The 17,046-nt window shown below is 45.9% G+C and overlaps 1 protein-coding gene across 1 annotated transcript; it reads right to left on the reverse strand.

The window, feature by feature from the left end:
* Positions 1-4,435: 4,435 nt before the first annotated feature.
* Positions 4,436-14,044, reverse strand: LOC125307302 (synaptotagmin-4). Its single transcript, XM_048263206.1, has 5 exons — positions 13,883-14,044; positions 11,443-12,581; positions 5,680-5,851; positions 5,224-5,390; positions 4,436-5,106 (listed from the first exon to the last, which is right to left on the reverse strand). Exons 1-5 carry the CDS (start codon positions 13,899-13,901, stop codon positions 4,951-4,953), a joined length of 1,653 nt encoding a protein of 550 aa, XP_048119163.1. The 5' UTR covers positions 13,902-14,044; the 3' UTR covers positions 4,436-4,950.
* Positions 14,045-17,046: the final 3,002 nt, after the last annotated feature.

The following is a 17,046-nucleotide window of genomic DNA, read 5'->3' on the forward strand; positions in this document are numbered from 1 at the left end:
GACCTTTCTTGTGTAAAACAAGTCATGGGCCATTAAAGTTCAACAGCTGCTCTGTGTTTCTGGGGAAAAACAGTCCAACTGTAACCCACTCACTCACTCTCATTAAAAAAAAGAAAACTGTCAGCCTATAGTCTGTCTCATCATGAACCTTTGAGGAGTGGGCGTGTGAGGAGTGTGGGCTGGCGTGAGTCAGCTGCTGAGGACCTGGGGTTGATTGCTCATCTGGCTCGAAGAAGAACATGTCGCCTTTCTCCTTTGAGACGTGCTCGACATGTCGGCCGGAGTGATCCAGCTGTTGTAGCTGGAGTAGACATGGTTGTGGGTCATCTGCCTATCACATGAAAAGCCACGTTGGAAAGTTATTTCCTCTCTCCCTTATGAGTCAAATAGCTATTCAGTTGGAGAAAGGTTGTGGCAAAGTGAGTAGATGCAATGAGTGTGTCCCCCTGGTGGGATCCTGGGGTACAGGTGTATTGATCTGGACGTCCCTGCAGCTGAGAGAGACCTGGATCGATTAGCTCAGGGTGGGAATAAGGTGGACCAGACTAGGGAGGATGTGAGTCATGCTGGGGTTGGTTGGTTGACTCACTCCACCTCACTGTCCACTACCCCTCTCCCTTTCTTCCATCTCTTCTCTGTGAGAGACAGAGTCACAGAAACGTCCAAATCGGAGGAGACTGGTCGGAGCAGCGGTAAATGTCACTGAGTGGGCGGTACTCTGTGAGACCAGAGGTGACTCTGAGAGAGGGGTGTGAGTCACCAGCTCCCTTCGACTCCCTTCGTCGCCCCCTGAGAGGTGGAGGTCCATCGGCAGCGTGACTAAGCCCTCATTAGGAGACCCTAACGAGCCGCTGGCCAGCCGCTCCACACGCACACACAAACACAGGGCCTCCATTAGTGACCAGAAAAGTGACAAACAGGGCTAGAAAGAGAGAGAAAAAAAGCCAGAAGAAGAAAGAAACAAGAGAGAGAGAGAGAAAGACTAGGAGACTGACAAAGGTGACACAGAGAGGAAAGCTTACAGCATCATGCATACATCCTCTCACAAACTCTAACTGGCTGGCCTGCAGTGAGTGGGGGAAAATTGGAGCCAGTAGCAACAGGAGTAACTGGTTTAATGGAACGTGCCATAGTGGCGTATGATAGACGCGGTGATGAAACAGGCAGTAGAGCGTTGGGTAATGTGGGGAGTGATACGGGTACATGAGGGTATGTTAGCAAGGATTAGGCACAAGGCCTCTGTTAAAAAACAAACAAACTGATTTATTCCAGTAACGGAAGTTTGATTACATACTGGCAAGTATTGCTTTCTTCAGAACAACAGTGGAGTTGTGTTTCTTGCAGAAAGCAAGATGTGGGACATCAACAAGGCAGGAATACTGGAATAAACGTCATTTTTAAGTCAGAACATCCTTTTAATGCTAGAGAATTAATGTTTGCAAGTCCCTTTGTACATATTCTCAGTTGTTTTACACAACACCTTTTTTTACAGTTTGGTGGGTGTGTGTTCTCTCTGACTCTTTCAATCTAGAGCAAAGCTCAGGAGAGGGTGTGTGTGTGTGTGTGTGTGTGTTTGTGTGCGCATGCATCTGTGTGTGTTTGTGTGTGTGTGTCTGTGTGTGTGTGTAATGTGTGTACATTTAGGTTTGTGTGTAGCCTATGTGTTTGTGTTTCTGGTTAAACACTGAACCCACTCAACCCAAAGTCAGTCAAGTAAAGGAGGAATATTGGAAGAAATGAACATAAACACACACACACACACACAAAGTATACATACAGTACACACACACACACAATTCCAGGATGTCAAATGAACTCTGGATGGAAGCTATTGGCGAATCGATGGCAAGTGAATCAAACTCGGGAGAGCAATACTAATACGCTGTGCCTGCGCTTTAGTGGGCAGGAATCGGTCATCCGTTCCTCTACAGACACCTCCACATGTAACGGAGGCGAACTGAGCTAGCGTGCTAGTTGCCTGTGTAAATCCTTACCGCCCTAACCTTAAGAACGCTTCTAACCGCTGAGTTGGAAGCCTGGGCTTTTAGCTCAGTGGTTAGAGCGTTCAACTCCCATACCGGTGTGTCGAGGTGGCGGGTTCGAGGGCCGTGAGCGGCGGACGAATTACGACCTCTGTTACACACACACCCCAGCTCCAACCTTCTCTTGGATTACCTGCTGGACTGCACGCACTGTCCCAGCCCCAGAGGCGACGTATGAAACGTGACGAGCGCTGAGGTGTGGTGGAATTCTCCCAGTGCGCCTGGTTGGTTTCGATTAAACCGCATGTTTTGCAATGCCTGCTCTTCCTGCTCAGCTGAGGGACACCAGGAAGCTGCCACAGGGTAGTTTTTTTTAGCTCGGCTCTTTGCTGTGCCTTTGTTGTGCAACAGTATTGTGTTTCTTTATCGAAACTTTTATGGCAAGCCAAGCCACACAAACACAGTGACAGTCCCCTCTGATTGGAATAGAAATGACTTACGTTGACATTGTGAAATAATGAACCCTCACACATTCCCCGATCCTGAGGAGAAGATATGGATTTCAGTCTATGCAACAAACAGGACTCAGGGCTACTTCCACAATCTTTTTATTCTAGGTTTTTTTTAATTATATTTGTTGCACAGTGTATGGTCTTTGAATCATTCTATTGTATGTACTTTATTTTCTTTTAACTATTTTCTGTCCTATCTGCTTTTATTTATGTAAAGCAGACTGCATTGCCTGTGTTTATTAGCTATCTAAATAAACTAGCCTCATCTAGCCTGCATACATTTTGTCAGAGGTGATGCAGCCTATTTTGACAGTTGATGAAGGTCATTATAGAGGTCAAAGAAACATAACAAGTGTGCTGCCTTTGAGGGAGGCATACTGAGTTGTTTGTGCACAACACAGACTGTTTTCCATTAAACCTAATTACAGCCCATCTCTCAATCACAGTTAGCGCTCTGACGTCGCCACACTGTGTGTGTGTGTGTGTGTGTATGTGTGTTTACTTGTGGCAAACCTCCAGCGCTCACTCCCAGCTCGAAAATGAATGAGGTTTCCTTGAAACAAACTTAGCTGGATCTCAGCAAACTACGATTGCCAATGATGTATGCGTCAGTGACAATTTGAACAGGATCCGCTGTGACGCTGTCACATATATTTGAATTGGATTATCCAGAACAATATTTTTCTTCCAGTCCATGAACCCTTCGTTTGCGCGATGAAACAAGCTAAGTAATTACCCTTTGGTAAAATGCGGATGAACGCTTTGAGTGAGCTGTTACATCATTGCTGCTTTCCGGATTTCATGTAAATTTGTTCTGGTAGGAGGTGTGTGTTTTGTTCTCTCAGTTCAGAAGGCGATGTCAGTGATTTTGATGAGATCAAGTCATGCATTTTCATCGGTGCCTTTTGACCCTCTCACAGCGAAGTTCAATTTCGAACTGACACTCTACTGAATGTCACAGTATGTCGTGACAAATCTTATCAAGTAACATCAAGGTCAACATCAAGGAATAAGGCTCACCACATTTATTTTCACTATTGTGAATCAAACCCATCTATTGGAACATGGTTTATACATATAAATAAGTCAGTCATTAAGTCAGAAATCCACTTTGATGCGCAGTGTACACAGTGATAAGTAACATTACCATTTCACCTCATTAAACCATTTCAGAGATTTTGTAAAAATACTGATGAATGTGGTTTTATTTGTTGAGATGTATTTATTTGGGGTTTTATTAGTTTATTGTGTGTGTGTGTGTGTGTGTGTGTGTGTGTGTGCATGCATTAGTGTGCATCTGTGTGTGTGCTTGTGTGTGTGGGTGTGTTTAATTGAAAACTAACAAACAAGCCATTTGGAGTGCATGTCCACGTACCAGTGAATATTGAGTCTACATGATGCCCAGTGACTACAGTCATCCTGCACCTGAATTGTCATCCAGTGAGGGGCACACAATAGCTGACAGACTAAAATCATGCAAAAAATTACCTGCAAAACCTGCAAAAAATCAGTCACATATTACTGACACAAACACAATGTTTTAACCTGTCAGTTGAAAGCGTCGGAATGTTATTTACGACATCATATTAGGGATGTAACGATTACCGGTATAATGGTAAACCGCGATAAAAATGTTGACGATAATAACTACCGTTTTCATTTCAAACATCATGATTATCACTGTTGATTACCGCGGTGTGGAAACCGTGTGTTTAATCCTTCCCAGCTTCATCCGAGCCTGCTTTTGACATACAGAAGGCCTGGTACAATGGAACAAAACTGGTACCCTACTGATTATGTGGTCTAATTGATTGCATCTAAATAACAGAAATAGCAAACTCCAAGTTATGGTAGGGTAAGCTATAAGCACATAGCCAATTAAACATGAACAAAAAAGTGAACGGGATACTTTTTGAAACTATTTCAGCTTGTGTAGGCCTATCAGTGCTTTCTGAACATATTGAACACACTTTTAGAAATACCGTGATAATACCGAAAACCGTGATCATTTTGGTCACTATAACCGTTTGGTTAAATTTTCACACCGTTACATCCCTACATCATATCCATCCCCATGAGTCCCTAAGAACAATCGTTTACATATGCAATCCAGTGGTAGCAGTGGCAGATACAGGAATGCCAAAATGAAAAAATTGACCATACTTTCTTAGTGTTATAAATCCTGGCAGTGAGAATAATATACAACATAACTGGTTGTAGCTTTGGGAATCATCCCACTGTACCCACATGTAGCTACTCCTAAGATCTTAACCGGGCTGTCCATATTGGATTTGTAAGATGGAGATCAAAAGTTGTGTCTTCCCTCTCCTGATGATCGTAATTGTTTTTTGAGGGACACAGTGAGTATGTTCTAAGGATGGTGAGTTGTCTCTGATTGGATACCATGCTACGAGGTTATTCCAACACCACTTCTGATTGGACGGCATGCTGTGATGTCACTCAGCCAGTGTTTCTGGCTGAAGAGTGTGCCAGCGAGCCGTCTCCACCTGACCTCGAGCGCACATCTCTTTCCAGTGCACCTGCCCCGACTCTGGACCCTCGTAGCCAATCAGAACACAGCCAAGCACACTGCTTTTTGTGTAAAGTCGACCCTGCCAAAAATAAGTGAGTGTGATCGGTTAACTAAATAATGCACACAGTGATACTGAAAAAAAAAAAAAAAAAAAGACAACAGTAATTTATAGAACGTAAAAAAAATGGCATGTCACCTGCATGACGATGAACTCCAGGACGAGTGGTAGCTTGATGATGTCACCAGAGGGCAGGTCAAACAGGAAGGGTGCGTTCCAAACCGCATTGTGACCAGCCGCCCCTTTCGTCTCCTTGGTGGCGATCACTTTACCGCTTTGTCGCAGATTGATGACCACATAGTGATCTGTCAAGGACATGGACAAGGGAGAAAGCTATAGATGAGAAAAAGCGAGATGTATAAAGATAAGTTATGTACATTTGCATTAATGCATTTAGGAGACAGTCTTATTTACAGTTATTTACAGAACAGTCAGGCACATAAGTAAACTTATAAGTAAATAAGTATTCTGTTCCTAAATGGAGTTCAGTCATGAAAATCTTCATAGTATAATAAATACACAATGCAAACTGGAAAAGGGAGGTGTTTTGAATGGAACTGAATTGAATTGACCCCTCAGGGTTTCCTGCTGTACCTGGTGCTCCTGGCATACGTGTGAGTTTGGCCAGGTTCTCCGCCTTGCGCACCATGACCTTGATACGATGAGCCACCGTCTGGTACTGGAGCAGGACGAAGAGCTGACCAAGGGCCCGTGGGGCACAGACAGACATCCGTCGACCGCCTAGGGTCTCCTGAGAACTCACACTCTGAGGAGAGAGGAGAGCAGGAAAGGAGAGGAGGAGTGGAAAGGGAGGAGTGGAGAGGATGAGAGGAGAGGAGGGGAGAGGAAGAGTGGAGAGGAAAGGAGAGGAGAGGAGGAGAGAGGAAAGGAGAGGAGGGGAGAGGAGGAATGGAGAGAAGAGGGGAAAGGAGAGGTGGAGGAGAGGAGAGGAGGAGTGGAGAGGAAAGGAGTGGGGCAGAGAGGAGTGGAGGAATGGAGAGGAGAGGAGATGAGAGGAGGAGTGGAGAGGAGAGGAGAGTAGGGGAGGGAAGAGGAGTAGAGATGAGGAGTGGAGAGGAGGAGATAGGAGAGGAGGAGTGGAGAGGAGAGGAGGGGAAAGAAATATAATAACAATGTTATTATGATCCTTATTAGACGTGTAGTGAAGCGAGAGAGCTATTACCCCCATATGTTTCAAACCCGGGTCACAGGAGGGCCAAGCCAGCAGGTTGGCTGCAAGAGCCAGGCTCATTGTTTGGCAGTCAGAGCGCATACTCAGCTGCACTATGAATGCAGACTTAGGGCGTACATTTATATTAAGCAATTTGATCAGTAAAAACATAATGCTTGTTTGTGCTTTTGCCCTGAAGTTGCCCTGACATTTTGTTGATTTTTCTAGTGAAGCGTTCTGTCCAGGCTTGGAATTTCATAATTGTAGGGGCAAGGCCACTTGGCCTTCAGTTGGGCATATTTGGTAGGGGGGACAAAGGCCACAAGTCAGGGTACCAAGACCAAAAATAACTATAAAGTAGGCTACATAAAAATTATAAAAGTTATATTTAGCCTATTCACAGCAGCAGACATGCATCACTGTATGAAACAGTACAAAAACATGAAACATTACATGTTACATAGAACTGTAAATCAAAGAACTTATTTTAATATTTACAGATATCTAGGCTATATTTAACATTTATTTTCTGTTGGCCTGAGTTGGCCTCAGATTGAGTAACGTAACGGAATACATTACAAATTACATTTTTGGCCATGTATGTATTCTGTATTCTGTAACGGAAACTTGACAGAATGCGTTTTGAAAGTATCCTTCCCAACACTGGCTGTCACTTTCTCCACTGTGTAAAAGACTAAATTAATTTGCCAGGCCATAGGCTAAATAAAAACGCTAGTCAGACGTAAAGCAGAATATTGAAAGAAGAGGGCACCAAGGCCACAGTGGCCTGTGAACCTCCGATTTTCAAAGGGTCATCATGGCCAACTCAAGGGGCAACGATGGCCATGGCCGCCGTGAAATTCCCACCCTGGTTCTGTCATTCTGTGTTTCATTTCTCTTCTTTGTTTCTTTCCAACTGTCCGAGTAAATGAGGTGCGGTTGAACGTCATTCTCAGGAAGAAGTATTTACATTAAATTTACAAGCACCAATAGGGTTGTCATTTTAGAGCAGTGTGACGCAGCAGTGTGTGGAAAAGGGGATTTTCATTTCATTATCACCCTCTGTTTGTTTTCACAGTAAATTACTGCACAGCAAATAGTCATTCCCCTCTAGTCTAAACTCCACACATTGGAGTTCTCAGCGACAGCTCCAGCAACGCACGGCCTCAGATTGTATAATCACACAAAGTGCAGCCGCCTACATTTTCTAAGCAGCTATCAATCTCCTACTCGGCTTTTTAATCGCTGATGTTCATTTCTTATCTACTATGATTTTTTTACTTTAGTGTTTGAGCTTCAAAGGCCTGCGTGTGAGCGTTGGTGGGATCGAGCAGTGAATGTTGAGTGAGTTCTGAGCAGGCTGGGGGTTTGGGGGGTTGAGAAGGGGGTGTTGTTGCGTAATGGCCCTTGTCTTGGGTTTTTGGCCAGGCATTTTCCCCTGCGTGACTCAGGCTCGTGGCTCTTCAGCACGCTTCTTCAGGCTGGGGCGGTGACGCAACCGTTACTCAGCGAACGCAGGCGGTACAGAGAAAGGCGTCAGAATTTTGGATTGTTACCTTCAAGCCAGTCAGCCATGCCAGCCAGTTAGCATCCACCATCTTTCCTGGAATTGGCTCATGCCCACTGGTGCTCATTTTAACAGTCGATCACTGGCTGACACAAAGGCTTGTTGTCTATGTGGTTGGTGAATGAGCTGCTGGGAGGATCAGCCCAACATAATTTGTGGCCATCGGTAATGTGGCACCTAATTACTGCTTAACTGACTTGTTTGTGAACATAAGGGTGGAAGTGAGCACAAGTTGAAAGTCATTTTTAAAGATGGCTGCAGCCCACTGAGCATACTTTAGGCTGAGTTATAACTAGCCTAGCATTGGGCACTGAAATGATCACGGCTGGAACTTTCCCCCTCTCTCCTAGTTCTATATAATAACTCCATGATACAGGGGGACATGAACGACCCCGTACCTCGTACTGGGGAGTGGGGGCACACACGTGACACAAAGCATGACTGGCTGGCAGGACATCCTGGGGGACGTGAGAGTGACCTCAGGTGGAGGGGTCCATGGTACTCCGCTTTATGATGACTCAATCATAGATCATCGCTCCTCTCCATTGACAATGATGTGTTCGTGGTGAAGCAGGTGGCGACTGTCTCCAGTGGACTTCCTCTTCCCCAACAGTGACTGCTGGTGGAGGTTACGTCACAGGAGAGGCGTCGTGTGGACCCACATGGCACTGTGGTCATTGCTTTGTCTAACGCTTACATCATGAGCACGTTTGACTGCTCAGACACATGAAGTGTGAGAGTGTTACATAAGAATATCAATCATCGTTCGTACACATGCACTCACACGTGCAAACACGGATACATGAAGGTGCATCCATGTACACATCCTCCCAGCAGAGACATCCCAGGAATCAATCCACCCCCGGAGTCTTCCAACAGCTTGTACTAACTGCATGAGAGCATCCAACTGTCGTGTAGCATTGCATGCTCTCTGTCCAAACTGAATCCGTTAAATACGCAGTGCTATTGCATCATGTTTCTCGCTCAATATAGCAAAACACACAGTTAGAACGCAGTGTAGAGGCAGACAGTCTGTACTAAAGAAAGGACATGTACAACTTTATAGAAACCAGTATATTTTAACATGCCAGGGGGGTATGCACTTCCTAATGTTTGTGTGATGTGATTTCACCCCAATAATGGCTTACATGTGTGTTAGTTATAGTAATTATGATAAATGTTAATTCTCTGCACATTACATTTTCAGGATGTAATCGTGTTTCCCTGCATGTGTTAATATTAGCATTTGTCTCTGTCATCATTTACGTCTGTGTGATTGGTTGTGTGTAGTTTTAGCATCTCTTTACATGTAGGACCATCTACGTTCTGCCATTTTGAGCAGATAGTCTGAGGCTTGTGTTGTTCAACAAACATGGTGCTTGTTAAAGAGAAGCTATTGACTTGACCAGTCAACTTCACTGCACTCGGCCATATGAAACACTAAAACCTCCAGAATTCTCAAAGTAGAGGCACTGATGTTAAAGGTGGTTCAAGTTCATATGCTGCTCTGCATAAAATCACAACTTTGTAACTTCTCAGTTAAAAAAAAGTGGTGAACCTTTCCCTGTTTCACCCCTAGGTGCCATTTTCTTCCTTACGAACATGTGTCAGAAACAAAGCCCTGACAGTGATTGATGCCTTGTCATCAGGGCAGGACCCTTACTCATACCCGCTGCAGATTCTTAATGTCAGGCGCCTCGGAATGCCAGGATAAGCCCTTCTGTATAAAGAGACATGGTCCATCTTTGGCTGTCACCAGTAATCTCCCCAGGGCTAAGCCCTCTGCAGCATTCGCTCTCTCTCTCTCTTTCTCTCTCTCTCTCTCTCTCTTTCTCTCTCTTTGGTTTTCCTCATACTGCATCTCTGACTGTCAAATGAATATTGCTCTTGACAATTTCTGTAAGAAACACATTATACTGTCAGAGTAATATCAAAATGAACCAGCCAACATAGATGATAAATGTTGATGAGCAAAAGACTAAGATGTAAAGAAGTGAAAACTAAAGAGCACAAGACAGAACTGGGATCACCATCTCCCTCTCTCGGGGCCCTGCTCAGATCTATATTGAAACAAACATAAATGTTTGAAATCAGTGGTCTTGCCAAAGCAATTCTCTGTGTCCTTATAGAAGCCTACAACCTAATCCATCTCTGCCTCTCTCTTTCCCTCTCTTTGCTCTCTCTCTATCTCTCTCTCTTTCTCTCTCTCTCTCTCTCTTCCTCAAGCTCTTTCCCTCTCCTCATCCTCAGATTTATGCCATCATGCGGAGGAACTACTCCAGCAAGACGTGATGTCTACCCGATGCCCGCTCCCTCGTCTCCGGCAGCACCCCCGCTCAGTGGCGACAGCCTCATTCGCGTGCCCTCTGGCGCTACCTCCCGCTCTCCGCAGAGGGCACAGACCGGGCGGCTGCCAAGGCAACACACACACACACACACACACACACACACACAAACACACACAACATGTTTACGCTCCTCATCGCCAGCTCCTGCTACTCCACGGCTGACGCCGTCGTCACTGTTCTTGTGAAGTGGAAAAAGAAACACTGGGCTTGGACGTGGCCGCTCAGCTGTGCTTATCGCACATTAGCGCTCGTGTCCACTCACGCTGGGCAGATATGATTAGGAGTATTTATAGTGCCCAGTGGTCGGTGGGAGTGGGGGTGTGGGTGTGAGGGGGGTTGTTGAGGAAACTGTTGAAGAAAGTGGTGTGTAAAGGAATGTGCTGAGATAGTGCTGGCTAAAGTGGGTGAAGGTGATGGTGGATGTGTAGACTCAGCGTGATTTACAACTTTACAGCAGTGCTCATTTGGATCCTGTTCAACCTCCTCCTGGCTCTCAATCGCTCTCTCTATCTACTGCACTCTGTCTTTCTCTCTCTCTTTCTGTCTGTCTGTCTCTTTTTTGGAGTGTCTTCATGGCTGTCACGGTCTACTGCTAGACTGCCTGAATGTAGTATTCAGCATATGGAGCTGGATTTGCGCTAAAACCGTCAGACTGTGAATGGCCACAAGCCTTTGTTTCCTTTACACAAAGAAAAACAGACAGAAAGACAGACAGACAAATACACATACACACACAATCAGTCATTTCCAAGTATGCACAGTGTAAGAGAGGCCGATAGATAGATAGAGAAGCACACAAACACACATACACACACACAAACACACACCGTCATCCTTTTCCACACACACACACACACACATACACACAAACACACACCGTCATCCTTTTCCACACACACACACACACACACACACACACACACACACACACACACACACACACCGCCATCCTTTTTCCACACACACACACACACACACACACACACACACACACATCCATTACACACACACACACACACACACACACACACACACACACACACACACACACACACACACACACACACACACACACACACACACACACACACACACACACACCGTCATCCTTTTACACACACACACACACACACACACACACACACACACACACACACACACACCGTCATCCTTTTCCATCCTTTCCCAGACAAAAAGAAAGACAAACTACTAGACAGAGAGACAGACAGACAGACGCATACACACACACGGAGACACACACCCAGGCCTACCTTTCTGAGCCTCCTCTTGACCAGCTCCATCTGCCTGGTGCAGGTGATGGTGGTGTCGGGCTCCCAGTCCAGCTCGGCACAGGGCAGCTCCAGCTCGGCCAGCGGCGCCTCCCTCAGGCCGGAGAAGTCCCTGCAGAAGGCGGCCAGCCGCAGCGTGGCACCCCTCAGCGCGTCTATGTCGCCCACGTCCAGCTGGAAGCTCTGGCTCTGGAACTCGGGGCTGAGGCTGCGGCGGCGCGTGGACGCCTGCACGGCCGTGGGGTGGAGCGGCGGGAGGCTGGCGCGCACAAACACCCCGCCAAGCCGCCGCGGTGCCCCGCTGATGCCCAGCACGGTCAGGGAGAGCATGCCGGACGAGGGCGAGAAGAGCAGGGTGAAGTGCAGCAGCGGACCAGGCTTGGAGGTCACAACGCTCGGCCCTAGAGCGAAGGAGGAGGTAGAACTGGAGTCGGTGCTGGAGGAGGACGCGGACCCGTAGGTGAGCTGTGGCGAGGTGGAGAGGGCGGTGGACGCCGGTTGGGGGCAGGTCAGCCGGCTGCCCTCGCCCGAGGGGACGGAGCCATCGGCGGCCACCGAGCAGCGGCGCTCCAGGGCCCGTTTGGTGCGAGACACCAGGCCCAGTTTGGGGATGGAGGGCAGGGAGGCCCGGCCGTGGGAGATGGAGGAGGAGGGAGAGGGGGAGGGGGAGTGGAGCGGGGAGCAGGGGGCGGCCGGGGAGCTGAGGCGCCGCAGGGGGAAGCAGGAGGCGCGGGCCAAGGCAGAGGCGGAGGTGGAGGAGGACTCGTGCAGATCGGAGGAGGAGCGGGGCCGCGGGGCCAGGCCCTGGACCGAGAGCCCGTCCTCCGAGGGAGGGGAGGCGCTGGTGGCCGAGGGCGATGGAGAGAGCGCGGGAAAGTCCAGCACGTCCCCCTCCAGCTCCTCATACTGCTGACGGACAGGGAGCAGGCCGATTGAGGGCCAGGCACTCGGGGCCACAGTCGCTGTGGCGGTGGGGTCAGAGGTCAGGGGCGGGAGCGACAAGGCCGCCTCTTTGTCGTTGAGGAGACGGGATTTGCGGCGACGCCAGCAGAGAAAGCAGCCGAGCACCAGGAAGAAGCAGAGGATTGCCAAGCCCACGGCCAGCAGGATCTGGACATGTACTGGAACACACATGCATACCACACACACACACACACACACACACATACACACACACACACACATACACACGCACACACACACACACACACACACACACACACACACACACACACACACACACACACACACACACACGGATACACACAGACATGCAGACATATATAACTGTAATTTAGTACCAAACAACAAACATAATAGTGTTAGTGTGTTAGGGTTTCAAGAATTGTTTAAATACATTCAATTGTGTAACACACATTAGCATGGTGGAAGCCTGAGTAATCCAGTTAGTGTTCCATCAGGAAAGTTCAGCAGTAGCATGCATTTGAGTTAACATCCCAGTCAAACGATCTTCCTCCAACTCTCCATCACGTTTTCCCTACATCTCACTATACGCAAGGAGAGGGCTGGTTTGTCTTGCTCAATTGAACAGCTACAGCCCTCCTGGGACTCTCATCATCCACTATCTGATTATGGGGCACAGGAAATGTCCCGAGGTCTTAATCATCCCCAACCAGCCCTTCTCCAACACTGTGACAGCTCTGATCCACAGCAGAGCAGTCCAGCCACTGCATGCTGTCTGTGCACTGTCTGACTTACCTCCCACTGCATAAAACAAGCCTATGAGTGCATTTAGCAGGGATGTGGTCAGAATCAGAATGGAATAATAGCCTGTTTGGTGTGTGTTTGACACCTATCCTTCCAAGGCACCTTGAACAGCAAATATTGCATATACTGCAGTGACTGTCCTCATGCAGTCTAGCAGAAAATGGTGTGAACATTTTTTTTCTGTACATTCATCATTCAAGAGCCCAGAATGGATTTGAGGGGATTATACAAACAATGTGTCTTTTTGTTGTTAAGAGTTTCAAGAAAAAAATATACATACTTTTAAAGTGCATAATATTGCCAGCGAATTATAATTATGATGAATTGACATAGCATTGGCTGAGAGGCAGTGTGAGGTGTCTTGGCTAAAAGAGAACATCTATGCTGATGAAGTCATGGTCCCTGACAAACCATTTGCCAAACAGACCTGCCAACAGGTAGCTTGGTGCTCTTCCAACTTGAGAAGGAAATTAGCAACAATCCTCACAATTTACACCAGAATAAATTCTAGCTGGAATACAAAAATAAATCACTGAGGAAACGATTATGTCTCTACCAATAACGGCAATATTTTAGACGTTAACAAATGCAATACAATGCCGGTAGATTCCATCTTCTGTCATACTGCGACAAAATAAAGCGCAATTTTCACTATCGCCAGCCAACTAATACAAGGTAAGGTAGACATTCTTACCATCCATTTGCAAAGGCATCTTTCCAATGCAGCCCACAAGAAAGCGGATAACCAAAGTCAGTAATTGCAATTGTTCTCAAAGCATTCCATCTATCCCGTCTGCATAATCTCCAGCGCAGTAGAGTCGCCGTTCTCAGCGTGTTGACTCACAACCGTCCACACTTCCAGCCAATGAGAGAGAGGGAGTTCTGCATGGTCACACGTAGCGTGCAAGAGTGATGCATTATGTGCTAGGTTTAATAGGTCCTTGATCTTACAATTTGCAGTTATTACAAGAAATTTGAGGACATAACCTTGTTTTTTAGGAAACTCTGATTAGCATACTGTATTTATCTGACGTTCTACAGATCAAACAATCAGTTGAAAAAGTAATTGACAGATTAACCAACAATGGAAATAATCCTACATAACAATTCCTGACTCTGAGTGTAAGGTGCAATGGTCCATTGCAGTATTTTTGCAGTTCATCAATGTCTCTTTTGCCCACTCTGTATTTCATTTCAGAGTAAAATGCACATTCACACACAATTTTTTCACACACAATTTTTTCTTCCAGATTTGAAATGGGACCATATGTGTGCAGAGGAGCTTCACAGAGTCGTGCTGTACTATTACACTGCATGCAACCTGCCCACACACCACGCATTGCAGCCAGTCATCCTCATTATCTCCTCTACCCTGCACCTGACTCAATAAGAGAGTGTGAGTAAAAATGGTTGTGTACACACACACACACACACTGACACTCACACACATACACACACACACACACACACACACAGACACACACAGGCACATGTGCATGAAATCCCTTTCTCTCTATATCCCTCCATCTCTCTTATTCACACACACACACACAGACACACAAACAAACAGAGAGCGTAAGAGAGAGAGAGAGATTTCCTCTGAGTGCCTCTCTGTGAAAAATATAGCAATACACATACACCAACAATGCATTGTCACACTCTCTGAGTCACTGTCTTTGAAGCTCCGCAGGTATCCTAGCAGATGATTTATAACATGATGATGAATTACAATAGCCTCACACAATCCAAACAAAAAACATATGAATGCATTTAAAATAACTGTAAATGCAACTTCAATGTTGGAATTATATTAAAAATGTTCTTTTTAGTCAGGCAATAGTCTTTTCCCCCCATCTCTATTTCCAATTCCATGCCTTTTTTTCTGAGGAAACATGGAAGATCTTCTATTTTGAGAACCATATCGCTTCAGGCCAACAACATCTTTCGTCTTTGTCTTAGGCCACGCTTGCCTGATTCTGCTGAATTTATGGCAGAATAGTCAACCGTTTGTGTGTGTGTGTGGGTGCATGTAAGTGTGTGTTTGTGTGAGTGTGTGTGATAGAGAGAGCCATCTATCTGTCTGGATGTGTCAGCTTGGCATTCTGTCTCCTGTTTGAGCTGTGTGTTCACGTGCTCATGCCTCCTTTTCCCGCTCGTCAGTAAGGGAAAGCGAGCCAATTAAATCGGCATAGTCATGCACAGATAGCCTCAGCCATTAAGTGCACCATTATGTCCCACACATCTGCAGCGTTGCTGCCACGACAACCAGATGGTTCTCAGAATCCTCCCAAGCATCATGCAAATGTCTCAATCCCCATGGATTTTAAAGTTCTGTTTAATGTCCAAATCAAGTAGAGGTAAAGAAATGAGAGAAGAAAGGGGGAGAAATGACAGAGAAAGACACACAGAGAGAAAAGAAGGTAAAAGACACACAAACACACAGTGCACAACCTTGCTTTCAAGACTTGTTAAGACTTCTTTAGTCTGACTTAAACAAGGTCTTTTTTCTGGCTTATATCACCATAACTGCTCATAATTGGCATGTTGAAGTTCACCATAAGTTGAACGGTACAGTGAGCAATGGTAATTCAAAACCTTGGATGGCAAAATCTCATCACATCCTGCTGGCTGTAAATGCCACTGTATCATGTGAGGAAGAGAAAAACTCAAGCTTTTGTGAAGAGTTCAGGGTCTGTGCATGGAGGGAGAAAAAAAGTAAATAAGTTGGTGCTGTGCTCTGCAACCAATCAGGACAGGGTGGCGCCCAACCAATCATGGTATGGATCTGCCTGCTGATTATATGTCAAGGGGGAGATGCTCTGGGGTGTATGATGGGAATGCAGTTCTTTTAGCAAGGTTTCGTATCAACATATTAATTTCTCAACATTTACAGAACACCACCACCCCTCATATCAGAAAGGAATGGAGTGAAACTTGAGGTATGGCTCAGTTATGTGGCTAATCAATTCTATGGTCAGTGGCCCACCATTCAGCTTATTCTAGGCACCCTTGAGGCCAAATTGACAGCAATGTTGGTGCCAGCATAGGCTAAACTGCTCATTAGCTGCAGGCTCATTTTCTCTTTGGCACCCTGAACTCTGACTTTGTCAGCACATTACAGAGAATCACTTCGGAAAATTAAAATGGCAATCAATATTTTTTGTCATACTTTCTCTTTCCGTGAGTATTATCTTTCCCATAGGCCTGAAAGGTTCATTTTAGTGTGTGGGGATTTTGTTAATGAAACACATACTGCTGGAAATGAAAAACCAAATAGTAAAAGAAGGAAGAAAAGAACCCAGCCATTGTTGTCATTTTGGGTGTCTCAGTTTATGTTAAGTTCTCATTCAGCCAACTTATTGTGTAAACCACCCTCACAAACAGTATAGCTCAATTTTGTTGACATTTGTTATGTCAATGGCTGAGTCTGTCTCAAGCGTGCTTAATGATCAGACATGACAAGATATCTATGTTGGTCATACTTGTAATGGTATATTTCATTGGCTGTTACAGGGCGTTGTATGAAATGGTCAGGCCACAGTCCCAGACACACACCTGTGACTGTATTGACATTTTCCTCTGTGATGTTGCTGCAGGTGACAGGTGCAAAATGATCAGCTGGAAGTGTTCCATCCCTCCTCAGTGGTATAGGCTAAGGGTTATTCCATAACAATTCACAGACTAAAATATTGGATTTGACACCATGGTCTCATTTTGTGTCCCCTATAGACTTAGGCTACTATCATTGTATCCTGGTATCTTTTTTGTTGCGGAGTGAGTTGTAGAATATGATAGGCTACTGTTGCCATCTAGTGGACAGTATCTAGTGGTCAAATAACTTTGTGAAATAAAAAGGTG

Source organism: Alosa alosa, chromosome 14, assembly GCF_017589495.1.
Source record: "Alosa alosa isolate M-15738 ecotype Scorff River chromosome 14, AALO_Geno_1.1, whole genome shotgun sequence".
Classification (NCBI taxonomy): Eukaryota; Metazoa; Chordata; class Actinopteri; order Clupeiformes; family Clupeidae; genus Alosa; species Alosa alosa.